This window comes from Tarenaya hassleriana, unplaced genomic scaffold, assembly GCF_000463585.1.
Source record: "Tarenaya hassleriana unplaced genomic scaffold, ASM46358v1 Cleome24, whole genome shotgun sequence".
Classification (NCBI taxonomy): Eukaryota; Viridiplantae; Streptophyta; class Magnoliopsida; order Brassicales; family Cleomaceae; genus Tarenaya; species Tarenaya hassleriana.
This window is the reverse complement of record NW_010965696.1, coordinates 1,095,959-1,119,389: the sequence shown is the minus strand read 5'-3', so window position 1 is coordinate 1,119,389 and position 23,431 is coordinate 1,095,959. Positions and strand designations below refer to the sequence as shown.

The 23,431-nt window shown below is 36.4% G+C and overlaps 3 protein-coding genes and 1 long non-coding RNA gene across 7 annotated transcripts; 3 read left to right on the top strand and 1 right to left on the bottom strand.

The window, feature by feature from the left end:
* The first annotated feature begins 312 nt into the window (after nucleotides 1–312).
* On the top strand, nucleotides 313–2,792 carry LOC104815756 (L-ascorbate peroxidase 1, cytosolic-like). The gene is made up of 9 exons (XM_010544303.1): nucleotides 313–421; nucleotides 1,036–1,165; nucleotides 1,271–1,445; nucleotides 1,555–1,620; nucleotides 1,797–1,931; nucleotides 2,012–2,091; nucleotides 2,179–2,281; nucleotides 2,379–2,437; nucleotides 2,529–2,792. The coding sequence occupies exons 2-9, from the start codon at nucleotides 1,047–1,049 to the stop codon at nucleotides 2,542–2,544; spliced, it is 753 nt and encodes a 250-aa protein (XP_010542605.1). The 5' UTR covers nucleotides 313–421; nucleotides 1,036–1,046; the 3' UTR covers nucleotides 2,545–2,792.
* Nucleotides 2,793–2,997: 205 nt separating this feature from the next.
* LOC104815755 (V-type proton ATPase subunit a1) lies at nucleotides 2,998–10,494 on the bottom strand. Of its 2 annotated transcripts, XR_772181.2 has the most exons (19): nucleotides 10,160–10,303; nucleotides 9,649–9,693; nucleotides 8,973–9,095; nucleotides 8,718–8,825; nucleotides 8,239–8,352; nucleotides 7,974–8,147; nucleotides 7,609–7,746; nucleotides 7,380–7,487; nucleotides 7,170–7,277; nucleotides 6,918–7,066; nucleotides 6,512–6,665; nucleotides 5,862–6,022; nucleotides 4,744–4,950; nucleotides 4,461–4,644; nucleotides 4,289–4,372; nucleotides 3,994–4,190; nucleotides 3,855–3,914; nucleotides 3,337–3,669; nucleotides 2,998–3,211 (listed from the first exon to the last, which is right to left on the bottom strand). XR_772181.2 is itself a non-coding variant. In XM_010544300.1 (18 exons), the coding sequence occupies exons 1-18, from the start codon at nucleotides 10,301–10,303 to the stop codon at nucleotides 3,462–3,464; spliced, it is 2,466 nt and encodes an 821-aa protein (XP_010542602.1). In that variant the 5' UTR covers nucleotides 10,304–10,494; the 3' UTR covers nucleotides 2,998–3,461. The 2 variants fall into 2 exon arrangements, 1 of the variants encoding a protein (XP_010542602.1); XM_010544300.1 differs by having other exon boundaries at nucleotides 2,998–3,669; nucleotides 10,160–10,494.
* A 5,689-nt stretch (nucleotides 10,495–16,183) lies between these two features.
* LOC104815754 (LOB domain-containing protein 1) lies at nucleotides 16,184–17,870 on the top strand. The gene is made up of 2 exons (XM_010544299.1): nucleotides 16,184–16,554; nucleotides 17,289–17,870. Exons 1-2 carry the CDS (start codon nucleotides 16,273–16,275, stop codon nucleotides 17,730–17,732), a joined length of 726 nt encoding a protein of 241 aa, XP_010542601.1. The 5' UTR covers nucleotides 16,184–16,272; the 3' UTR covers nucleotides 17,733–17,870.
* Nucleotides 17,871–21,048: 3,178 nt separating this feature from the next.
* On the top strand, nucleotides 21,049–23,166 carry LOC104815753. 3 transcript variants are annotated; one of them, XR_772180.1, is made up of 3 exons: nucleotides 21,049–21,860; nucleotides 22,204–22,586; nucleotides 22,838–23,166. It is a non-coding gene; the product is annotated as an uncharacterized LOC104815753 (long non-coding RNA). The 3 variants fall into 3 exon arrangements; XR_772179.1 differs by having other exon boundaries at nucleotides 22,654–23,166; XR_772178.1 differs by having other exon boundaries at nucleotides 22,204–23,135.
* The last annotated feature ends 265 nt before the right edge of the window (nucleotides 23,167–23,431 follow it).

Genomic DNA, 23,431 nt, shown 5'->3' with positions numbered 1-23,431 from the left:
AAAGCCCCTCGAAGGGGTCCCACGTCTTTTCGCCTTCGATATATGATATTTTCGTTTTTTTTTCTCAATTATAGAACCGTTGGATATGACGGAGCAGGTGGGTCCACCACATGAAAAGCATGTTTTTCCTCCAATAGAAGAACCTTTGTCAATTATATATTAATGTCGTTATGATTATTCTTTTCCCAGTCAGCAACCTAGCGAATCCGGACCGTTCATTTAGCTGATAGGTCCTCAAGTCTCAGCCGTTGATTGTATCGAAGAATACTGACCGCACGATCTAAATCATCCAACGGCCTACTTCGATTTGTCTCTCCATCAAAGTCCATACCTATCTAACTCGTCCTTCTTCCCCTCGCTCTGCTTCCGCTCCGCTCTTGGAAAAACCACTCGCATTTCTCTTCTTTTCGATTCTCGAAAGGTAAACAACTCTCTGTCTCCAATCTCTAGTGCGTTTTCTCTCTCGTGCTTTGTAGTTTCGATCTCAGTTGTTTGAATGGGGGTCTGTTTTTGTGATTAGATCTTAGAACCTAGTTGTCGAAATATTTTGTTTTGCTACCGATCTCTGTTCTTCTGATGCGATTTGCTTGTTTTTGTTTGAGTTTTTCCTGTTTGACCAATCGTTTGTGCTGTTTTCTCGATAACTTTTTGGCTACTTGTTTGTGAGAAAATGTGGAACTGTTTTGACACGTATTGGCGTGCTTGAGCCTTGCGGCTGTGTTGTCGTAATATCGTGTAGCTTTTGCCTCCGATCGGTTCTGTTCACGATCCGTTTCTTTGCCACTCTGGGTCAGGTAGATTCAGATTCTCAGTTTGTGCTCCATAGTCTTTGGCAGACTTGTTCGTGCCTTCTCCATGTATTTGAAGCCACCTCGGTCAAATATCAAGCCTTTTTCTGTCAGTTTTTTAAGAATGATGATGTGTCTACTTCATTGTTGAGTAGTTCTCTTTATGGATTTAAGCGATTTGGCCTGTGGAATCCGCGTAGTGCATTATTTGGTCGTGTGATTCATATATTTTGTTTGCCCATCGCAGACCTTGCTAATATGACGAAAAGCTACCCAGTTGTGAGTGAGGAATACAAGAGGGCCGTCGAGAAATGCAAGAGAAAGCTCAGAGGCTTGATTTCTGAGAAGAACTGTGCTCCTCTCATGCTCCGTCTCGCGTAAGAAACCATACCCATGGGCATTGGGCTTTTTTTTCTCAAGTATACTACTCAAGTTTATGTGCGTTTGTCTGATTCACGTACTGCTTTGGTTCTGTTCTGTAGATGGCACTCGGCTGGAACATTTGACGTCTGTTCCAAGACAGGAGGTCCCTTCGGTACCATGAGGTTCTCTGCCGAGCAAGCTCACGGTGCCAACAACGGCATCAACATTGCCCTTAGTTTGTTGAAGCCCATCAAGGAGCAGTTCCCAACGATCTCTTTTGCTGATTTCTACCAGGTACACTGTAGATGAATTATTTTGGTTGTTACAACTTTTAATTTGTAATTATAATATGATTTTGTGGTGTTGATGGAAAATTATAATATGGTTTCGTGCTACCAATCAGCTTGCTGGTGTTGTTGCTGTTGAAGTAACGGGCGGTCCTGAAGTTCCTTTCCACCCTGGCAGAGAGGTTAGTCATGGCTTCCTGCTGTTCCATTTTATCTTGATTTCTGCTTCAGATGTTGTTTTATTATGTTCCACATTGCTTTGTCCTCTCTTCCGAGTTGTGATGAAACATGTTACGGGCATTACTGATTTTTTACCTAGTATTTACTTGGTTGTTAACATACCTGTTGTTTTCCGCAGGACAAGCCCGAGCCACCTCCGGAGGGTCGTCTTCCAGACGCAACCAAGGGCTCTGACCACTTGAGGGATGTCTTCATCAAGCAGATGGGCCTGTCTGACAAGGACATTGTTGCCCTCTCTGGTGGCCACACCCTGGTCTGTCTGTCTTTTGGGCCTCTCCAGTTGTTTCTCATTTGTCTAAATCTACAATTTCTGATCTGTTTTGGTTTCTGCAGGGGAAGTGCCACAAGGACAGGTCTGGTTTCGAGGGACCCTGGACTGCTAACCCTCTCATCTTCGACAACTCCTACTTCAAGTAAGTAGGACCAACTTCTGATGCTTTGCCTCATAACCCGTTTATTTAAGAAATCTGAGTTGAAACTGTAATTGTGATATTTGTCAGGGAACTGCTTAGCGGAGAGAAGGAAGGGCTTCTTCAGCTTCCCTCTGACAAAGCTCTTCTGTCCGACCCTGTCTTCCATCCTTACGTCGAGAAATACGCTGCTGTAAGTAAAGTATTTGTTCACGCTCTCCGACCTCTCTCTTCTCTCTATCTGTCCGGTTCTTATACACCTTGGTTGTCATCCACGTCTACGTGATCAGGACGAGGATGCATTCTTTGACGATTATGCCGAAGCTCACTTGAAACTATCTGAGCTCGGGTATGAATAATACACTTTCACCATCTCTCGGTTGGTTCATCATTTCTGGTCCCTATGTTTTGATTGTTGGTTCGGTGTTGATTTACTCCAGGTTCGCCGACGCTTGAGAAGGGTCACACCCACATCTTTCTATATCCCCCGGTGCTTATTGTTTCACCAAATGAAGTTGGAGTGTTCCCCAACTCCATCTATATTTTTGCTGTTTCTCAGGATATTTTTTTAGGAAATTATTGTAATCCAAAGTTTTCAAAAGCGTCGTTGGATTCAGATAGTTTGCTCCATTTGTTAGAAAGGGTTCCTGAAAAACAGAAGATAACGGCACTAACAACCGATTTGCATCACGTGTTTCGTGGAAGTTTGTTTTGCCTCGCACTCAAACTTCATGCCTCGTGTGCCCCACGGAATTTGGCCGTCGACTATATCGGAACTCACTTTTTTTTTATGTGATCATATGAACTAAATTCCACTATCCGGACGACATAAATATTCAGTCGATTTTATATGCTAGATAATTTTCTCATTACAAACCGACGGACATAAATACGCGCGGCTCCTTACAGTTGGAGAGAGAAATATATACGAACTAATAATAGTGTCTTTCAAGAGTAGAATTCTCTGCGACAAGCTTCTTACAAGGAACCCAAAAAAACAAGTAAAAAAAAAAAAAAAAGAGGTCTGTGTTGGGAAGTACATGCAAAATGCCAAAATCCATGACAACGGGGTTGTGTATTATAAAAAAAAAAAAAGAGTTACCTAAACCTGATTGCTCTGCAACTGGAAACAAGTAAAAAGAAAGGCCACTTTGAAGAGAATGTAGTGTATACATATTATGTTGGTTAAAAATAAGCGTTTTTTTTGGGCTGTAGCTCGAAAAATGGAAGCAAAGGGAGAGTATGTACCTTTGCTATGGGACAAAAGGTGTATTGGTGATTCCGAAAGAGTCCCATTCGATTCTTCTTCTATGTTTGATGAGAACTACTAGGGGAAGTGGGATATGGTGGAAAATGGTAATGTGGATTTTTTTTCACTCATCGTCGGCAGCGGTAATTAAAGCAAACGAGAAAGGTCTGAACTTGTAGCCGTCGCCGCTGTAGAACTTGTTCATGAATTCTACCCAGTGAAGACGCAGTGCGTGGAGGAATGCGCTCAGCGTTTCCATCATCAGTAGTATGAAGGCAGTGGCGAAGGCGAAAACCACTAGCCCGAGTAATCGAACGAAAATGTTATCGTACCTGCATGAATCATTAGGCACACATGTAATGGTGAATCTCTTCACAAAAATATTCTTACCTCGATCTATCGAACCCTCCAATGTATATATTATCAGACAAGATTTGTTTCCGAGCAAAATGGGTTTAGATATCAATATGAATGGTGAAGAATCATACAGAGAAAATATGTATAGAAAATAACTTACCCCCAGGCAAGAAGAAGAACTTTCTCGTAGAAGACTGTTGACAATTCCGAATGCGCCAAACTGTAAGATCAATGACGAAGGTCAAGAGTGTCGGGTAAGGAGTAAGCATCTAAGCAGAAAGAAAATCCGGGGGTGTTACCTAAGAGCCCAAAGCCGAAGGTAAGAGGCTGTGTTAGAAACTGAACCTAGAACAAACTCTATGGAGTGGATCAGTTGATGTACAAAAATCTCGCTGAAGTTAAACTCATCGTGATGTTGGTCCCTTGCAGAGTCCGGTTGTACATCGAGATCCACCTCAGAAGTGCCAAGTATGCCATAAGCACGCCCTTGAAATCTCTACAAAATTCCAAACCGGTTGATTAAGCAAAATGAACACCAGTGATATCATCAAATAATTATATAAAAAAACAGGTGCAAGCGACTGCTGTTACTACCTCCATGTACATCTTTCTCAGGGCGAAGGGTTTCGGAAAAAGCATCCAAGGGACAGCAACTAATGCCGAAAGCAACAACACAATCTGTGGAATAGTTCCCAGAGAGTGTCAAATTCAAGAAGGATAAGGGCAGCAGTAAAAGTATTGAGTACAAGAGAGAGAAAACGCGTGCCTGAAGTGGACGCTGGCCCCAGAACAACTGATTCTCGCCAAGATCATCAGTTGGACTCAGAAACATGTAGATCATCACGTGATACAAGTCTGCTTGAGAACCCGTGCACCACTTCACGATGATGAGCAATGAAAGATACCCAAAAAGGCTGTTCAGAAATATCATCTGAGGTACAAACTGATACCTGACCATTGCAACGCAAAAGGTGTGAGATATGCCAAAGGGACTCAGTTGGAGGACATGCCGCAATTTTTAGGATAAAAAGAAAAAGAAAAGATAAGACCTTATGTCCAACGAGCAGCCAAAGAAGCGTGCATTGAAGAAACTTAATATGATTCCAAGATTCATCTGGGCAATACCCAGCAGAATAGACATCTTCATCTTCAGAGAGTTTAGGAAAGGCAGTTCTGACCGACTCCCACGCCAACTAGGATCTACCCCGAAAGAGTACGCATCACGGTACTTGACCAAACCAACCGTATAAGCATCACTGGTGAGGAAAAATAAGATGAATATTTATAATAACTCAACATGATAAAAACAGGCACTTGTCACTTGAAACATCAAGTCTGAATAATACAGACCTACAGGTTGTATCTCTACACTTGTAAGCAGAACCACCAAAGATGTGGAAAGGAACTGAGAAGAATTCGTTGTAGATAAGCCCGCAATAAATCGAAAATAGGGACATTAGAAGGAGTACATAACGGCCTCCAAAGAGCATTTCCATAAAGCTACCAAGTTTCTGGTAAAGACAAGACAAACATCATATCAGATGTAAAGAATAACAGGAGGTTGATGAAACGCATGTCTCAGAAAGTGTTTTTTCTTCAATAATCACTACCAATTAAGTGAGAACATATGGTTAATGTAGACGCCCACTTAAGTAGAATTCATTATACAGTAAAATGTAAATATCATTACTAATTCCATTTACAATTGAAACTCCCCAATTCTCTAAACTAGGAAAAGGGGGGCTCAACTTGGGAACTGGATAACAGCATGCATTTACTACGGTTTACGAATTCCAAATTATGGCACACTGAGGAGCACAGGAGGCTGCATCGTAAACACAGAAGCAGCTCGCTCAAAAACCATAAGGTAAGAAATCGCTATTAGCACTGCAAGTTTATAGATTTTTAAGGCAATCCTGGAGAAACAACTCAAGTTAATAGTCAATATGGCCATCGGTTTTCCAGTCTAAGTATTACTATACATATCTGGCCAAACGTACCTGTGTGCTTAGCTTTCTTTCACGAGCTAGAAGGTACAGAGCTCCTATGACCAAACCAACCGTATAAGCATCACTGGTGAGGAAAAATAAGATGAATATTTATAATAACTCAACATGATAAAAACAGGCACTTGTCACTTGAAACATCAAGTCTGAATAATACAGACCTACAGGTTGTATCTCTACACTTGTAAGCAGAACCACCAAAGATGTGGAAAGGAACTGAGAAGAATTCGTTGTAGATAAGCCCGCAATAAATCGAAAATAGGGACATTAGAAGGAGTACATAACGGCCTCCAAAGAGCATTTCCATAAAGCTACCAAGTTTCTGGTAAAGACAAGACAAACATCATATCAGATGTAAAGAATAACAGGAGGTTGATGAAACGCATGTCTCAGAAAGTGTTTTTTCTTCAATAATCACTACCAATTAAGTGAGAACATATGGTTAATGTAGACGCCCACTTAAGTAGAATTCATTATACAGTAAAATGTAAATATCATTACTAATTCCATTTACAATTGAAACTCCCCAATTCTCTAAACTAGGAAAAGGGGGGCTCAACTTGGGAACTGGATAACAGCATGCATTTACTACGGTTTACGAATTCCAAATTATGGCACACTGAGGAGCACAGGAGGCTGCATCGTAAACACAGAAGCAGCTCGCTCAAAAACCATAAGGTAAGAAATCGCTATTAGCACTGCAAGTTTATAGATTTTTAAGGCAATCCTGGAGAAACAACTCAAGTTAATAGTCAATATGGCCATCGGTTTTCCAGTCTAAGTATTACTATACATATCTGGCCAAACGTACCTGTGTGCGTAGCTTTCTTTCACGAGCTAGAAGGTACAGAGCTCCTAACAACAAGCATATTCCATGACCCCAATCCCCAAACATTACAGCAAAAAGAAAGGGATACGTAACAACTGAATACACCGCAGGATTTGCCTCTTGATATCTTGCAACACTGCCACACAAGCATCATTCAATGAAATGTGAGACAGCTTGCAAAATAAGTCGGCAAAGGTCATAAGAAAGATAAATAACTTCACCAATCTACAAAAAAGAGAAGTGGAGAAAGTTGGCAAAGAACAGCTGATTATTTCATAATAATTAATGTGTCATCAGTGATGAAAAACAATGGACCACGAATCTGCAGTTACAGGATGAGGTTTTTCTCTCGTGGAATATGGCAATGGTACTCCGGGATTGAACTTACCCATAAGCATCAATAATCTCCTGGAATGCATTTGTAAACTTGTTCGTTCTGAAATAAGTAGGAGGTGATTCAGCCGCTTGCATAACATGAAATATCACGCCCACCTGTGAATTGCTGTCGAAGGTGGCACGTTGTAGGACCTCCTGAATCTGTTTGAATATTGAAAGAAGAATTGTATTTGCAAATATATTATAAAGCACCAATTGCATAAGGGGGAAAACGAGAGTGATGAAAAAGAATGCAGTAGCACACCTGGGTTTTAGCGAATGTGGGGCACCAACCTTCTCCAACAAGACATTTCTTGGTTACATCAAAATTTAGCATATTCAGTGTATCGTAGACAGCTTTTTCTCTCCGAACCTAGCAATTTGAAACACCTCAATCGTGGCTGCTCCAAAGTATCTTCCACACATCCACAACCAGAAAACATTAGAAAAGGGAAGATGTGAAGCTATTTCTTACCATGTTCATCCATTTAGTCAAACGGAGCCCTACAGTAGTAAGGGCATTATTGCGATGGCGTGTTCCAGCATCCAGAGTGGCTTCCAGATCAGAAAGCCGGGACAAAACCTACAAATCAGAGAAGCCTTGATATCTCAGGAACAACATAACTTTGCGATAAAAGTCAACATAACATAAACCCAACGCACGTGCAAATCAGCATAAATGAGGAGAGGCATAACCAACTTACTTCTCTTGTAAGTTGCCTCTGCTTTGTCGTATCCTCTGGCACAGGATAGCAATTTGCACCAAATGCTTCACATATTTTCAATATTTTTGTCCTTGCCTGTTCCCCAGAAAAGAATACTACAAATACGATTTTCTCCACCTGCAATAGTCAGATAGGTCAGTAAAATATGCATCTCGGAAGAAAAGTATAGTAGTCTGTTCTCGTGCATCATTAGATAGAAGGTTGCACCCTCAAACCATGCTGAATTGTAACTCTTTCCTTGTTATTGATAGATTGTTAAGAAAATGACTGAGAGACACCTCTTCCATAACAAAGAATACATGGGAAACATATATTATCAACATAGATAAGATAACTAGAATAACCATTTGTGTTGTTGCAGGATCCATGATCTCCTCATCCGCAGGTGCTTGGTTGAAAAGCATATTGCCTCTTGTTGCACGAAACAACATCCTCTCAAACCTAAGAATTTTTTCTTGGCTAATGATTCCGCTGATAAATCTCAACCCTGATTGATTTGCAGGTCCAGATCTCATTTCCTATAAAATTGATAATTCCTCTCTGTGAAGCACAGCTACAAGCTTTGAACAAGGAACAACATTAAGCACAGAAATCTCAAGAAGCAAGAACCTGCTCAAGTAGAGAGGCAGTATCGGCATAACCATTATTTGAGAAAGTATTCTCATGTAATTCTGTTTCGTCTCCGGCTGCATGGACATTACCTGAGACAAGGAAACTGCCAGCCTGAAATAATGTAAAATAGCAATATATGAGAAAGATAAGCATAAAAAGTCAACCAAAGCATAGCATCTTGGCAAATAAATGGACAAGAATCCAAAAAGGACATGAAGTGAGAATCTAGTAGAACATGATTACATGGCTGGGGCTAGCCGTAATATATGTGAAACATGTTATAAGCTAGTTACCTAGATACAATCGTAAGACCATGCAATTTGTATTCAAATATCAGGAAATGTTCAGGCAGCTTAAAGGAGACAACCAAAAAAAATGATTCCTAGCTACAGCAACGCCAAGCAAAAGTCAGCTGGAGATTGTTCTAAATGTGTGACTCGGAGGTCCAAAACGGAAAGAATAATACAGGAAATTACCTTTTGAAGGACTATCTTGAACTCTAACAGTTCATTATACGTCTGCCGAAGCTTTTCACTGTTAGAGTTCATTTCCAGTAGCTCATGTTCATGGTCAGCAAGTTGTCTCTGGCAAAGAAAGAGAAGGTACAAAGGAAATCCTCAGAAAATAACATCTCTCATTCCTCAAAAATAGAAACAAAAATCAGCGTGCCATTACAGGAAAATAGAAACAAAAACTTGTCAGAAAATAAAAAAGGAAAATTGAACATCAACCTCCAGATCCTCGAGTTCAATGTCTGGTTCCAGTTCATGGCCTGGTAATAACCTTAGATCAGATTTATCAATTTGATCTTTGAAAAATCGCAGCTTCCTCGACATCTCCCCGCATCGTTTTACCTGTCAAGAATTAATCATCACCATCAGTAACAGTCTTGTCAAAATTTTACTCCAAGTGACCTTTTGGCATGGAAATTGAGTAATCAAACACTATCCCATCCACGTCATACTTATTTCTCCAAATTTAAGCTACCTTCGGCTAGTACGAATTTGAATTAAGCCCAAAAAGCACACCCCATCACTTCGTTCTGCTTCAAAGAAGAACACTAGACTAAAATGAATCAAACTATGAGATGAAACCCCAAAAATCGATGAATTATTAAGAAGGAAACACCCAGAAACAAACAAGTGCAAACTTTTGTGACAATTGGCAACATTCCAATGGAGATCATTCTTATGAACATCCCCTAAAAATGATTTCACCAGATTCTACACACCAAAGTTCGATAAATTTGTCCTGAACTCCATTTAAGAATCCAGACTAATCTACTTTCCCCGACACATCAAAATAACATAATATGGAAGCCGGCATCAACTAATACTGTCTATGTATCTCAATTCCGTATTCTAGAAATCTGGAGCAATGAAATTAGAGGAAACGGCGTTTTCATACCTGATTAGCAAATGTCCGCTGGAAGGGACTTTTATCAGCATTAAGCTGTCAAAGAAACGAAGATAGAGAATGTCAGCTTTCTTATACATATCATAATACTTCCAACGAAATGTTGCCAATAAACCCGAGATATGTAATACTGAGTAACTCATTAAGCTTCAGATGAAGCAACCCGCAATAAAAATACAATACATGTGAACAAAATCCAATTCTAACGTTAATGGAGATGCATTAAGCCGAAGATAAGACGAAATCAAGAAAATGCCGTTCGAATTCAAAAACAAAAGAAGAGAAAATCCAGAAATTTAAACTCTAAATCCTCCCTAGCAAGTCCACTCGCGTCGAAGTGACGCAGCGCTCGGGATCCATCACAGATACTACTCAGCCTTCTTCGGACATATGAAATACCGTTTTCGACCAATTATTCATCATCCATACAGAAGACAGCGAACAGAGAAGCAACGGATTCGATAAATTGAAAAAGAGGTGTCCGATCTGAGTTCACACTGACGTCGCGGAACTGTAAGAGGCCGAGTTCGCCGAGGTATGAGACGGAACGGTGAGCGGACTCCACGGGGATGATGAGCTGAACGAGAGTCATCTTCTCCGACCGCATCAGATCCATCGATGGCAAGTTGTCCAGGAACTCTTCCATTGCTTGTCCGCCTTCTTTTCTCACTCACTTTCCCGAGAAACAAACGACGGGAATACAGAATTAAAGAGCGATCTCTGATCAGATCTGATTATTTCCGTCGAAGATCTCAGAGGCAGTGTTCAGATTTCTTCTCATCGACAACTGCCATGGAAAATGAGCATTTCGCCCCTCCTTCGGAAAGATGGGTCCCTTTTTTCTTTTTCCTTTAAGAAAAAAAATTGCAGGAATAAATTTCTACTGTTGAAAGCAAAACAAAAACGCCGTGATGTTTTTATATTTCAGAAGCGGAAGACGTGACGTTTTCATAGTCCAGTAACCGTTATTGATCAATGCGAACAAATTTCCCAGTTATCAAAACTGCTTGACGTTTTCTTTGTTAAGCAGTCGCTTGTGTGCAGTTTATGCGTACTACGTTTTTGCAGAGGCCACCCCCCCCATGGGCCTGCAATCGGGCCTAAATTATAGTAACCGTAATGTACCTATGTCTTTTATTATACAACTAAACTCATTACTTGCATCAGATTTTTTTTTTTTTGCAGGTAGATCAAGGCATTATCGATAATTTCTTTTGGAGTTCGTATTTATAAATTAAAATGATCTATAAATTGGATTTAAATTCGCATTTTTACCATTTTACTATATACAAGAATATCCAATATAATTATAAAAATATCCTGTTTATGAAAATTTACCAAATTATTTTTTGAAAAAATATATAAAATAAGGTTAACTCAAAAAAGCTTCGCCCTATCTCGATCGTTTCAGATTCGGCGATTCCGCCTGTGACCCGAGTCACCGACTCACCGGCAATAGGCGATGGGCCTCATATGAGTAGAGATATTCATATAACGGCCTATGTTTTTAATATAGCGGCCCATATATTTTTAATATATGAATTGGGATACCGTATAATACGACGTCGTAGCTTGGCGCATCATGTATTGGACTTGGGCGCTGCCTCAACCAAACAGGCCGAGATATGTGGCAGGGATAAGAATAAACCGGGATAACGACGTAACCAAACAGCGGCTATACTCGATAACGATTTGTAGGGTTGGGTGTGGGTATTTGAAACCTGCATATTTGCGGGTATCCGGTCTTATAGGTATTCGAAACATGGATACTCTCTATATAATGAAGACGAAAATGAGTTTGATGAAGCCAAAAATCTAGATTATGGGTTCCAATCCGGGTTTTGTTTGAACGGACGGGTATCCTCGGGTACCGGATACGAATAAAATGACGATTATATCCTTAATATTTTGATATATTTACAATAATTATTAAAAATATTTGTATATTAAATTATTAAAATATCCTTAAATACAACAAAAGTCAACATTTTCTAAAGAATTGGACGGATTCGGATATCCTCGGAGAATCAAAGTCTGCGATGGATACTCGAACCACGAGTATCCGGATTTGACGAAAACGAAAACGAGATAATGTTTTCTCGAAACCCGCAAAAATAAAGACGAAGTTTGGATATCCCAAATACTCAGGGTATCCGACCCATATCCAACCCGACGAAAAGTTCTCTCAGGAGCCACGAACTCCCCTTGTATATACGTAACACATTTATTTGGGTTTAGGATGGTTTTTATTTTGGGTTTTTGAATCCCGTAAACTTTTAATATGTAAGGCGAAATAATATTATACTGTGAAAGTCGTTTTATTTTTGCGCATTTTAGTTTTAGTAGTCATTCACATTTGAAAATTTAAAAAATATATGATTTTTTCACAATATAGCAGGTCTGATAAATTTTCCCACATATATATAACTATGGGTTTTTCAATTTAATTATGAGATTGGACCGATGAATAATCGAAACAAATAATATCGTCAAGTAGTCTTATCCTGTGTATCCCCTCCCTTTCACACAAATCGAGTTGTAAGTACAAGGTTTCATTTGTGGGAAATTGGCTGTCAACATTACTGCTGGTTCATTTCCGTGTGGGTCTCTCTTTTTTTTTTAATAAAAAATCTGAAAGACATTCAAAGCAATAATTGCTTAAGAGATGAAACACATTTAATATATATAATACATCGTTGAGTTGAAAATCCATAAATATTAGTATATTGTTTTCATTTATCTAATTAGTATTCAAAAAATAGAATTTTGAATAACTGTATCAATCTCTTATAGTTTTATTGAACGTAATATCTTCCGATACTAATAATAATAAGACGATGAAAAATATAGAAAATATTAATGTCGTTTTATTAGGATATATATATATATACACATGAAATTAATAATAATTTAATATAAATTAATTAGTTTAAATAAAATAAGATTAGCTTTAATAAAATTGAGAATATAAATACAGTCCAATATCATTGACCCACCATATGTGCAAGTCTTATAAACTTCTATGCGTTGCAAGAATGCATGAAGATTGCTATATATCTATATCTACGTTTACAAGTAATTCGCATTTCACGTTATGTAAATTATTTATGATAAAGTACATTTATAAATTCTATTATCAAATAAAAAGTTTCTTTTAGAAATTAATAATGGCAAACTGAAAGACTTTCGTTAGTACTTCAAAATCAAAGAACCCTTTGTTTTCTTTCTCAGCTCATGTATCCAATGAGATGACCATTTCCCACCAAACTAATCCAAATTTTGTCCCCCATTAACCCATTTCTCCAATTATCAGATTCCAAAAATTTATTTAATTTTATATAAATGTTATTTACCCCAATGAATACATTATCCAACTATATTGATTCTACAGATTTAATAGTCGTTGATAATAAAAAATAATGAGACTATTTGTTTTTTTATGTAATATTCTATCTATGTTTTATGTCAAATATATTTAATGAATAATAGATATTGTTTCTCGTAGCAATCAATTTTTTAAATATACTTTTGCTATAGATGAAGAGTAAATAATATTTGAAGAAGAGAATAATTTTTATTTTTTTAGAGAGTACAAGAAAAAGAAAAGGAGAGATTTTGAAGGATGGGGGTAGAGAGATTGCGTTGTCTTGAAGCCTGAAGGTGGCAACAGACCTATTAAAGAAGACGGCTCCAATACCATTAGGGGGCTTTTCGGGTACTGACTACGTGTCGTTTCTCTGCTTTTCGGACGACAGGTAGTTGGCAACGTGGACCGCGTGCTTTTTGTCTTTATTGATTTCGGAACATCTTAAATTCAAGTACTTTTAACCTATGTTAAAAAATATATATATATACTAGACGAAGAATAATTTCTAAAAACATAATCCGAAAATTTATTGTAAGAAGTATATTCAAATCGTTGCACATAATCAAATATCTTAATTATCGAAAACAATTAATTGCGATACATTTGTTTATCGGATTCCGCAAAGGAACTTGAAATGTTATATATTTAATTTATCGTTTTTAGTAATTTTTCTTTTAAATTTTCTGAATGCAAATAAAGTAAAAAGTCATAAATTCATAAAGTAAAAAAATCATAAATTGGCCAGTGAAGGATCAAACTCGAAAAAAATAGCGATTTCAATTATTATTTTAAATATATTGATAACTTGAATGCTAGTTACTTATATTCGAAGGAAAACGTGCATGTGGTCCGGCTGGGATCATATGTTTGGGCATTCAAAATTGGAGAAAATACGAATTGTTATATTTGGATCTTAAATATAATTTTTGTGCCTCATTTAATTTCAGACATAATATATCTATTATTTATACTATTCATTGTTACGTTTCAAAATTCTTTAGGGCACGAAATACAAAAAAAATTGAAAAAATGTCGAGAAATAAGACATATGAAATTTAATTGATTTGTTTCTACTAAAATGTAAATGAAATTAATTGATCACTAATTGATTATGTACTTACTAGTTTGGATATTTGAAGCACACATAAAAATTATATTTAGAACGAATTTTATAATGTTTTGACAATACTTTCTAATTTAAATTGCGTTTACGAATGATACTTTATTTGCATAAACCTATAAAATTTATGGAAATAATATGTTGTTGTAAATTCTTTCATTGTGGTTATTAATACCATTAAAATAATATAAGTTTCATTTTATATTTTTAAAAAAAATATAAAATTACGCGACCTCAAACGAAACTGTTTCTAAAATTTATTAAGATAAACAAATAATATGTCAGAAATATAATAAAAAAACTTAATTCTGCATATCCATGAATTGCTCGATGAATTTTTTATTTATTTCGATTAATTGGAATATGGTATGATTGGGATCCAAGAAAATTGGAGAGAGCCTTTCTAGAAGCTAAGTTTGGGTTGGCCGTGGAACTAATTCCAATATCTGTATTATAATATAAACAAATAAATTATGATCTATTATTGAAATTCATTTTGTATCCCTCTTACATTTTATCACGCGGTCTTATCTGATCAACATTTTTTAAAAGTTTTTATGGAGAAATATTTTCATTTTCATACTAACCATAAACCAATTTAACTTTCAAATCAGCATCTAATTTTATGTCTAGAAATCCGTTGTTCTCTATTTTGTTATACCTTTTAGAACGAAAATAATTATATTTTTTATTTCGTTTTAACGTTATTCTACCTATTCTCTATTTTGTTGGTTATAGACTTATAGTGTTGGTAAAATATACATAAAATTTGTTCCAAAATTTCTCTCATTCTTTTTGGTTTCAAAAAATTTCATGCTTGTAAGGAATTTTACCACAAAATGGGAAATCATACATGATATATTAAGGATAAAATTTCAAATATGGCGTATTTGTTGTGTTAGTCCTCCGCAATTGTCTTTTTTCTATAATATTTTCCAACAAACAGTCAAAACATATATATTTTTTTTTCAATTTAACTATTGTCTAATCGAAATGGATATTTTTCCATTTTTTTTGTTATTGCCTAATTTTATTTTTGAAATTTATTATAACGAGGAAAAATTACTTACCTAAAACTCGATGGTTTTGATTTTTCCTACAACTTCCAAAGTGATTATTTTTTTTTTAAAAAAAGTCATGCACAGCCAAGAAATACCCAAAGAAATACGTATATACAACCAAAAACAGATGGCAAAATTAGGCAACCTACAATATATCATTTGGCTTTTTGTGTTAGTTTCACTATCAGTAAATTAACTACGAATATTAAATAGAATTAATTATATTAACTAAAGTAATTATGAAATGGATAGCCAGTGAAGACAAAATCTACGAAGGAAAAATAACGCCCGGCAGCTAGTTACGTATAAAAATCAACCATAGGTTTTCGTTATGTTTATCATTTAGTTGGAACCGATGTATAAAATAATTTCAAAAATATTTCACGAATTACACGATCACGCGTATAGAGATATTTTGGTTCGAGAATATAAATTTGATAGAAATTGAATAATCCAGCTGTATATCAATTGAATATGATCTAAAAAAACATTAATTAATATGATTTTTCTTAAATGGAATGATCAAATTCTAATTGAATATGAAACTATTTTTAAAAAATAGATATTTTATAATATAAACAGAATCAGAAATAGCACTAATTAAAACAAGACCCAACATAAAATAAAATAAAATAAAAATAGAATGCTTATATTGTTTTGCAAAACAAAAAAAAATCAACAATCAAAATTAATGTGAAAAAAATAATAACTCAAAATATGAATTACTACAATAATGCGGATGAACTGTTGACCAAATACATTTTTTTTTAGAAATTGTAATTCAGTCAATAAACCGGTGAAACGAAAACAAGCGCTTATAAGTTTATGGAGCACAGTCGAGGAGAAAAGTATTTCAAAGAATATGACGTCATAATTTCATTGTTATGATGTCATCTAGGCCCCATGAAACCGCATCTCGCTCCCAATATATATCTGCCGCGGCAAAGTACCTCACTTCAACATGAAAGCTCTATAATATCTCTCACTTTACTCCCCGCACTTTACAATTCGATCAAGTAACCCCCCAAGTCACAGGAAAACCTCTGATTACAAACATAAAACTAATCATGCTTAGGACGGAGATTAGCGGTGGCACTTGCACCGCCAGTACTTCAGTCGCAGCTTCCGCCGCCGTTACCGCTGCCTCTTCACCTTCACCCCAATCGCAACCGCAAACGCAAACGCAAACGCAGGTCGTGGCGAGCCCCTGTGCGGCTTGCAAGATCCTGCGACGGCGTTGTGTGGCGGATAAATGCGTATTGGCGCCGTATTTTCCTCCGACGGAGCCGACGAAGTTCACCATCGCCCACCGTGTCTTTGGCGCCAGCAATATCATCAAGTTCTTGCAGGTGTGTTATTTCTTTCTCACACGTGTGTTCACACACGTGTTTATTTGTGTATATTTATATATGCATGCATGTGTATACATATGCACATGCATATACACTGTAATGAGGAAAAAATAAAATGGTGGAGAACAGCGATTTTATTAAAAGAAAAAAAGTATTATAGTGAGTTTTTTTAATAAAAAGATTTTTTTAAAGTTATAAATTCGGATTTAATTTGGATAACGATCGAATGAGTATATGATATAATTAATCCATTAGAGAATGTTGTTTTCTAACAAGTTAATTGAAAATAGGAGTGCGAAGTGTGAAAAAGGGAAGTTTTGTGCAGCTTCATGCTATATATATACATATATTTATGTGAATTATTGGACCTAATGGTTAGACAGTGTCGGTAATAATCCCCACAAGGAGGCATATACGTATACTAAAATATCAATATATACATACAATTATCTCTGTGTGTATGAACCGAAACGTCTCTTTCAACGTCTTCTTTATCATCGATCCAACTTTGAAAAAGTCGTGTAGAATTTTCTTTTAAGTCAAACATCAAAACCAGCAATTTTATCATAGAAAAGGGTCACTTAAACTATTTAAGTATGCCGCATTTATACTATATTATATATAATCCTACATTAATCAAAGTATTGGATTCCATGATGATAAAATACTTTATCCGCAACAAGTAGCTTTTATTATTATTATTAGTATTAGTATTATTTTTCCTGTATCAGGAGCTTCCCGAATCCCAGAAAACGGATGCAGTGAACAGTATGGTATATGAAGCGAGGGCTAGAATAAGAGATCCAGTGTACGGAAGCGCGGGTTCCATTTACCATCTGCAAAGGCAAGTGATCGAGCTCCGAGCTCAGATTGCCGAGGCACAAGTCGAGATTATGAACATGCAGCACCAACGGTCGAATCTGTTGGCATTGTTGGTTTGTAAAACGGACCGACCAAACACGGCGTCACCGGACCAACAACAAGGACAAAACAATCTCTCTAACCTCGAGCCGAGCTCCTTTGAAAGCGGCGATGAGCTCATGAGTAGTAGCCCTCGTGATGACGAGATCGATGATTTGGGCTTTCTTGAGGACTATAACTCTAACAACAGCATGGACGACATCAACACCACCTCCTCAATGCCGTGGTGGGATCATCCTCTTTGGTCATCATGATGATGATGATTATGACGATGATGATGATTATAACGATGACGATGATGATGATCATCATAGTCCACATAAAAGCGTTTTAGTTGTTAGTTTGATTTAGTTTCATATATAAAGGGTAAATAAAGCAATCGTATTTTAACACGTGTTCTAATTGTCGGAAAACTTCTGCAACATTGCAAAAGATATATATATATATATATATATATATATATACACACGCGTGTTCTGTCTGACGTGTTTTGATGGTTGAGTTAACGGAATCGATAAAACAGTTAATGAATGAGATAAATAAATTCTCTGAAATTAATTTATTTCTTTTGACGTGAACATTTATTTATATGTTTCATGATATACATGCATATGGATATGCGCAAGGATATATTTGTAATTTTTTTAACAGATGCATGCATGTAATCAACTTTGTTATTGGGATATTTCTTTTTGTAATCATGGTGTTTGCGGGGGTGATATTATAATTTGGTTATACTAACCTTACTATCACTATGTTTCTGTCTCCCGTAAAATCTGCTTTAGTTATGATTTCAGATCACGATATATTATTTTCGAAATAATATAATTATATATATATATATGAATATTACACATATTATTTTTGTTGGAATTTCAAATAAAAATTGAAGGCTGAGTTTTAATTCTTTCAAAAAAAAAAAAACACGGATGGCTCGGATGCAAAGCGAAAAAGGAAGGTTCTGATATCCGTTAAAACAAAATTTGTCATGTTTTTTTTTGTTATACCACGAGGTGGTCCTGAACGGCGTTCAACTCTGAACCAACACTTTTAAGCCTTGTACATTCAGACTAATCCCCATTCGTCTCTGGATCAACGCACTAAGCGGTAAAGGATTGACATGAAAGATAATTCCATTCCCAGGGTGGTTCGAACCCCTGACCTCTGGTTATTTTTTCTCTCTAGAAATTCAAAGTAGATAGAGTGCATGCACATGTAATATTTTATGCGTGCGAGAGGCACACATGGGGATGTGTTCGCGCAGCCTTTTCATATGGTCCCCTTTTCTCACTGCAGATACAAGTTAGATTCATATTTGTATTGCAATATTACTCGTGTGGACCAAATTATTATAAATATAAAATGTTAATCTGCATTTAATGCACTATTTCTAAGATGATTTCCAGAAAAAAATATTGGATTTAAACCAAAGTAATGCTCAAATTCAACCTTTGCAACATAAAGTGTATCCATGTAGTTTCCTTGTTGAAAGTTAAAAAAAAAACAAAAGCAGAGAAAAAAGAAAGCGCGTTGTCTTTTCTTCGACAAGATCAGTGCGTCACGATGTCTTTTTTAAAAAACAAAATATTTATACATAACGGCGACTATAATTTGTTTATTATAAATAATTTAGACATACAAAATTGGATTTTACAATTAAAAATTAATTTAAATCGTGTATATAATACAATTTTGATTTAAGAATCAAATAATGTGTAATTAATTTTGATATATGTAGTTGCATTAGTGCGTAAAAATAAATACCATTTTAACAAACATGGACCATTTGTCAAAATGAAAGTTCTAACTTAAAAAAAAAAATAATCAGACCCATTTTATGGAACACTTTTTCGCTCCGATAAAATGGAATAGATATGTTACAGATACTACAACAGACTATATATATAATACATTAGAAAAAAAATACAAATTAGTTACTTAAAGTTACTAATTATATAATCCGAAACGTAATTAGATCGATTCTCTTTCACATCCCGCTGTATCGAAAATCGATTATATTAATGTAAATAAAAATCACTCTTTTATAACTGAAATTCAGTGTGAAAAGTCATAGATATTAGATAATACCATTACAAAAAAAAAAAGTCATAGATAATAAGTCCACCAGTCCAAGCAAAAGCGTACACGTGCATCATGTAAGATAATAACCTTTGTTTGGTAACTTGATCAGTTAGACGAGGACAAACCAAAACTAAACCATTGTCTTTATTTCCGATTATTTCCCGCCTTCTTTTTCTACCAATGGTAAAGAAAAAAGAAATTGTAACCGTTGGTATTTGATTTCCACGAGAGAAAAAAAAGTAACACTAAAAAAATATTGGGATCCTATTTGACCGATTCTGAGTTAGTGTTCAATTAGGTTTCGTTTGATTATTGTTCAATTATAATCGAATCAAACATAATTTAAATTTGGTTATTGTTCTGTTATATATATATATATATATATGAAACCCAATCCAATATTGAAGTTAAATAACCTAACCTGCATGTCTAAAGGAGGAATGTCATATTTACATATTCCAAGTTCGGCCCATTCAAGTCATTTTGTAAGCCCATTTAGGTGGTGATTTGTTTGCATCGCTACCACCCTCAAAGGAACGGTTGCGATTTTTGGTGGATGGCGGTTGAGAAACTAACTGGTTAAACCCTAGTCAAATACAACCGTAACAAAACTTAAAGTATCAAAACACTATTTTGGACTCAACTGGTTATAACGTTGCGATTGTGATTACGCGTGTCATTGTTTTCAAAGTATTTATTAGCGATTGTGAGCGATTGGTACTGATTGGTTGTAAATGGTTGTTGGTGACGATTGTGATTGACTTCGAGTAGGAATGAATGTTTGTACACGGTTACAATTGCGTTTTGATATAAATTATAAAAAAAGACATGATTTTAAAATAAAATTTTAAATTAATTATAATTAAATTTTATATTATCATTTGATAAAAATATTTTATATAAATTATAAATAATTATATAACACTAAGAAATATTTCCTTTTTGGCATCTGATATTTTTTAAAAAGTTTAGTCCAAAATTATTTGCAGTTTTCATAATTAAAAGATGGTTTAGTCCTGCTGCATCCGACTATGCCATTCTACCACCATAGCCGCATTACTCTTTCGTCTTTTCCATCTTTCTATTATTATTATTATTATTATTATTAAAAATGACATAAACTCCGACCAATTTATTCAAATGTGTACAATAAATACACAAATATTTAATTTGATAATAAACCTACACTTAAAGTTCAAAATTTGCCATTTTCCTACACAAAATAAAAAAATTACTAGCAATTTCCCACACGATTTAAAATCACGATGAATTTCCACAGAATCGAGTCACCGGAATTACGACGTGGCATAACACATAATCAATAATAGCCACATAAGCTGACACGTCATCAAATCAATTAAAAAAAATTTCATCCGGTTTGGATTAATTAACTGGTTAAAATTAAACTGAACCAGATTTAAAAAAAAAAACAAAAACAAAAAAGCTAACAGATTAAAACTGATTGAGAATTAGGGTTTCAATCTTAACACTACATCTACATCGAAACTCACTTCTTGTAGTGCAAAATTCCTCCTCCCCTCTCTCTCTATCCTCCTCCTCCGTCGAAACTCCATCGACTCCTCCGGCAAGTCATCCGGCTTCTGCTGCGCGAGATTCTTCTGTCGACTCCTCCGATGAGTCCTCGTGCGAAACTCCTTCGACGGCCCAAAACTACTTCTCCTTCATACACGAACGACTCCTTCGAGGATTGCTCCTCGTTCCGCGACGATTGCATCTGATTCTCGTTCGTCTGATTCTAGTTGGTTTTCGGTGATTGCTACTGGTTCTCATTCGACACCACTATAGATGCATTTCAATTGGAATCAGTAGATTCAAAAACGCAACGATCAAAATCTTCAAATCCCTAAATCTGGAAAATTTTGGAATATACTAACGATGAGTTTTTTCGGATTTGGTTTGAGTCAAAACGCTGCTCATCATCTTCGATTCAAGAACAATGAACTGACAACCGAGATTCTACCAATATCCAACACTATCAAGTAATGGGTTCTTGTGTGGCTCCTTGTATTGGCTGCTCGGCGAAGGAGAGTTTGCACCGTTGCTCATGACTGAGTCCATAGCGAAACTTCCTCCAAATTCATTACCGTAATCTTGATGATTGAAGGAGAAATCAAAAGGGTTTTGACGATTTTGACTGTAGATGTTTGTCTCTTCGTGGAGCTTTGTGTCTGTTGTCTTCAATTTTGATCATGTACTTGATGTTTGTGGGTTTGTTTTTTATTATGCAGGAGTGGAGGGTTTGTAGGCTCACTGGAGAAGCCCTTCAAGCTTATAGCAAGGTAAACATGTAGATTCATGAACTTTGAGCCATCGATCACTCCCATTAGCGCCGAGTTTCAATTCTCTTGTTCCTTTCATTGTTCTGCCGAGATAATGAACGATATTATTTCTGAGAGAGTCATGGTGGGCAATCGGATCGGGTTAATCAAGTTTGGGTAAAACCGATCCGATTAATCGGTTTTCGGATCGGTTCGGATTTTGCAAAACGATCGGATCGGTTCGGTTCGGGTAAATAACCGATCGGTTTCGGTTATCCGATTAAACCGAATTAAATAAAAATTAGATTAGTTAATTTTAGGTTCAAGGTTTAATATGTCGACAACCATATTTCCATCTCTGCAGACTCAGCTCCATCCTGACCCTGCCATTGCCGACCGAAGCCAAGCTCTGCTTCTTTCGTGTCCGTCGCCTGAGCCGTCCCCTCCACCGTCGACATTCGCTTCTGAGGTTTGCGTTGCCTGAGCCGTCACTCTCTGCATCTTCCTCAAGCTCGAATCGAATCCTCCCTGTCCGTCGCCTGAGCTGTCACTCTCTGCATCTCTCGCCGCCGGTCACCTCGTTCTCTGAATCTCTTGTCACCGTCTCGTCTCTCTCTACATCTCTCGTCTCATCGCCGGTCTCCTCTCCCTCTGCATCTCTTCGCCGGCTCTCTGTGAGACTGTAATAGTTTCCGTGTTCTCCTCGCTCTCTACTTAAGATGTTCCTTCAGGTCTCCATCCAACCAGGTATTCACTCGGAAAAACTCCAGAAACTTTGTGAATTCTCTGTTCATTTATGTTCCGTATTTTGCAGATCAAAATTTTTGTTTTTTTCTCTGATGTCAAGAGCAAAGGAATCAGCTTCTCCTGACTTTGTTCATTCATCTGTGTATTTTCTGATAGTATCAAGTTAGAAAAAGGTTTTTCGAGCTCCTCCTGATTTTGTGCTCTCATTTGTATATTTTCTGACGTAGAGTTTCTCCTGTATTTTTTGACAGTTTCTCGGACCTGTGATTTGTTACAAACGTAGTGTTGATCGAGAAGTTTATCGTTGTTGTATTTTTGGTTCGTGTCGATCTACGGCTTTCTTGAATGGTTTCCGGATTTTTCGTCCGATGATTGTGTGCTTTTAGTTGGGAATGGGGGATCTTCTCTCGTTTTGGTGGGGAAAGAATGAAGGGGGAAACTTTTAGTGTTCAAGATGTTTTGTGCGTTGTGATTTTCTTTGGTTTTTTATCAACATTCGTTCGGTTGAAAAGTGTAGCGTTTGGGTTTGCAAACATTTGCATTCATTTATGGTGATGCGTTGTTGCTTGTTGTGAATTTATTCTAAATGGCAGATTTTTACATCCCAGACAGTGGGGATTGATTGTATAATAATTTGTCTTTTTATCCTTTAGAGAAAATTATGCAATTGATAATTTATCTAAGATAAATCCGAACCTGATCGACCAAATCCGAATTCGAATCGAATCGATTAAAATTATATATCCGATTGGATACGAATATTTCAAACCTGAAATATCCCAATCCGAATTAACCGGATCCGATTAAACGGAACCGATCCAATCGTCAATCGTCCACCCTACACG

Excerpts from the sequence above, each read along its gene's own strand:
- LOC104815756 (XM_010544303.1), top strand. The coding sequence starts at position 1,047 with ATGACGAAAAGCTACCCAGTTGTGAGTGAGGAATACAAGAGGGCCGTC. Across the intron at positions 1,166-1,270 it reads CCTCTCATGCTCCGTCTCGC|ATGGCACTCGGCTGGAACAT; the intron begins GTAAGAAACCAT and ends TCTGTTCTGTAG. Across the intron at positions 2,282-2,378 it reads ACGTCGAGAAATACGCTGCT|GACGAGGATGCATTCTTTGA; the intron begins GTAAGTAAAGTA and ends CTACGTGATCAG.
- LOC104815754 (XM_010544299.1), top strand. The coding sequence starts at position 16,273 with ATGCTTAGGACGGAGATTAGCGGTGGCACTTGCACCGCCAGTACTTCA. Across the intron at positions 16,555-17,288 it reads ATATCATCAAGTTCTTGCAG|GAGCTTCCCGAATCCCAGAA; the intron begins GTGTGTTATTTC and ends TTCCTGTATCAG.
- LOC104815755 (XM_010544300.1), bottom strand. The coding sequence starts at position 10,303 with ATGGAAGAGTTCCTGGACAACTTGCCATCGATGGATCTGATGCGGTCG. Across the intron at positions 6,666-6,917 it reads GAGATTATTGATGCTTATGG|TGTTGCAAGATATCAAGAGG; the intron begins GTAAGTTCAATC and ends CTTGTGTGGCAG. Across the intron at positions 4,373-4,460 it reads GGGGCCAGCGTCCACTTCAG|ATTGTGTTGTTGCTTTCGGC; the intron begins GCACGCGTTTTC and ends ACTATTCCACAG.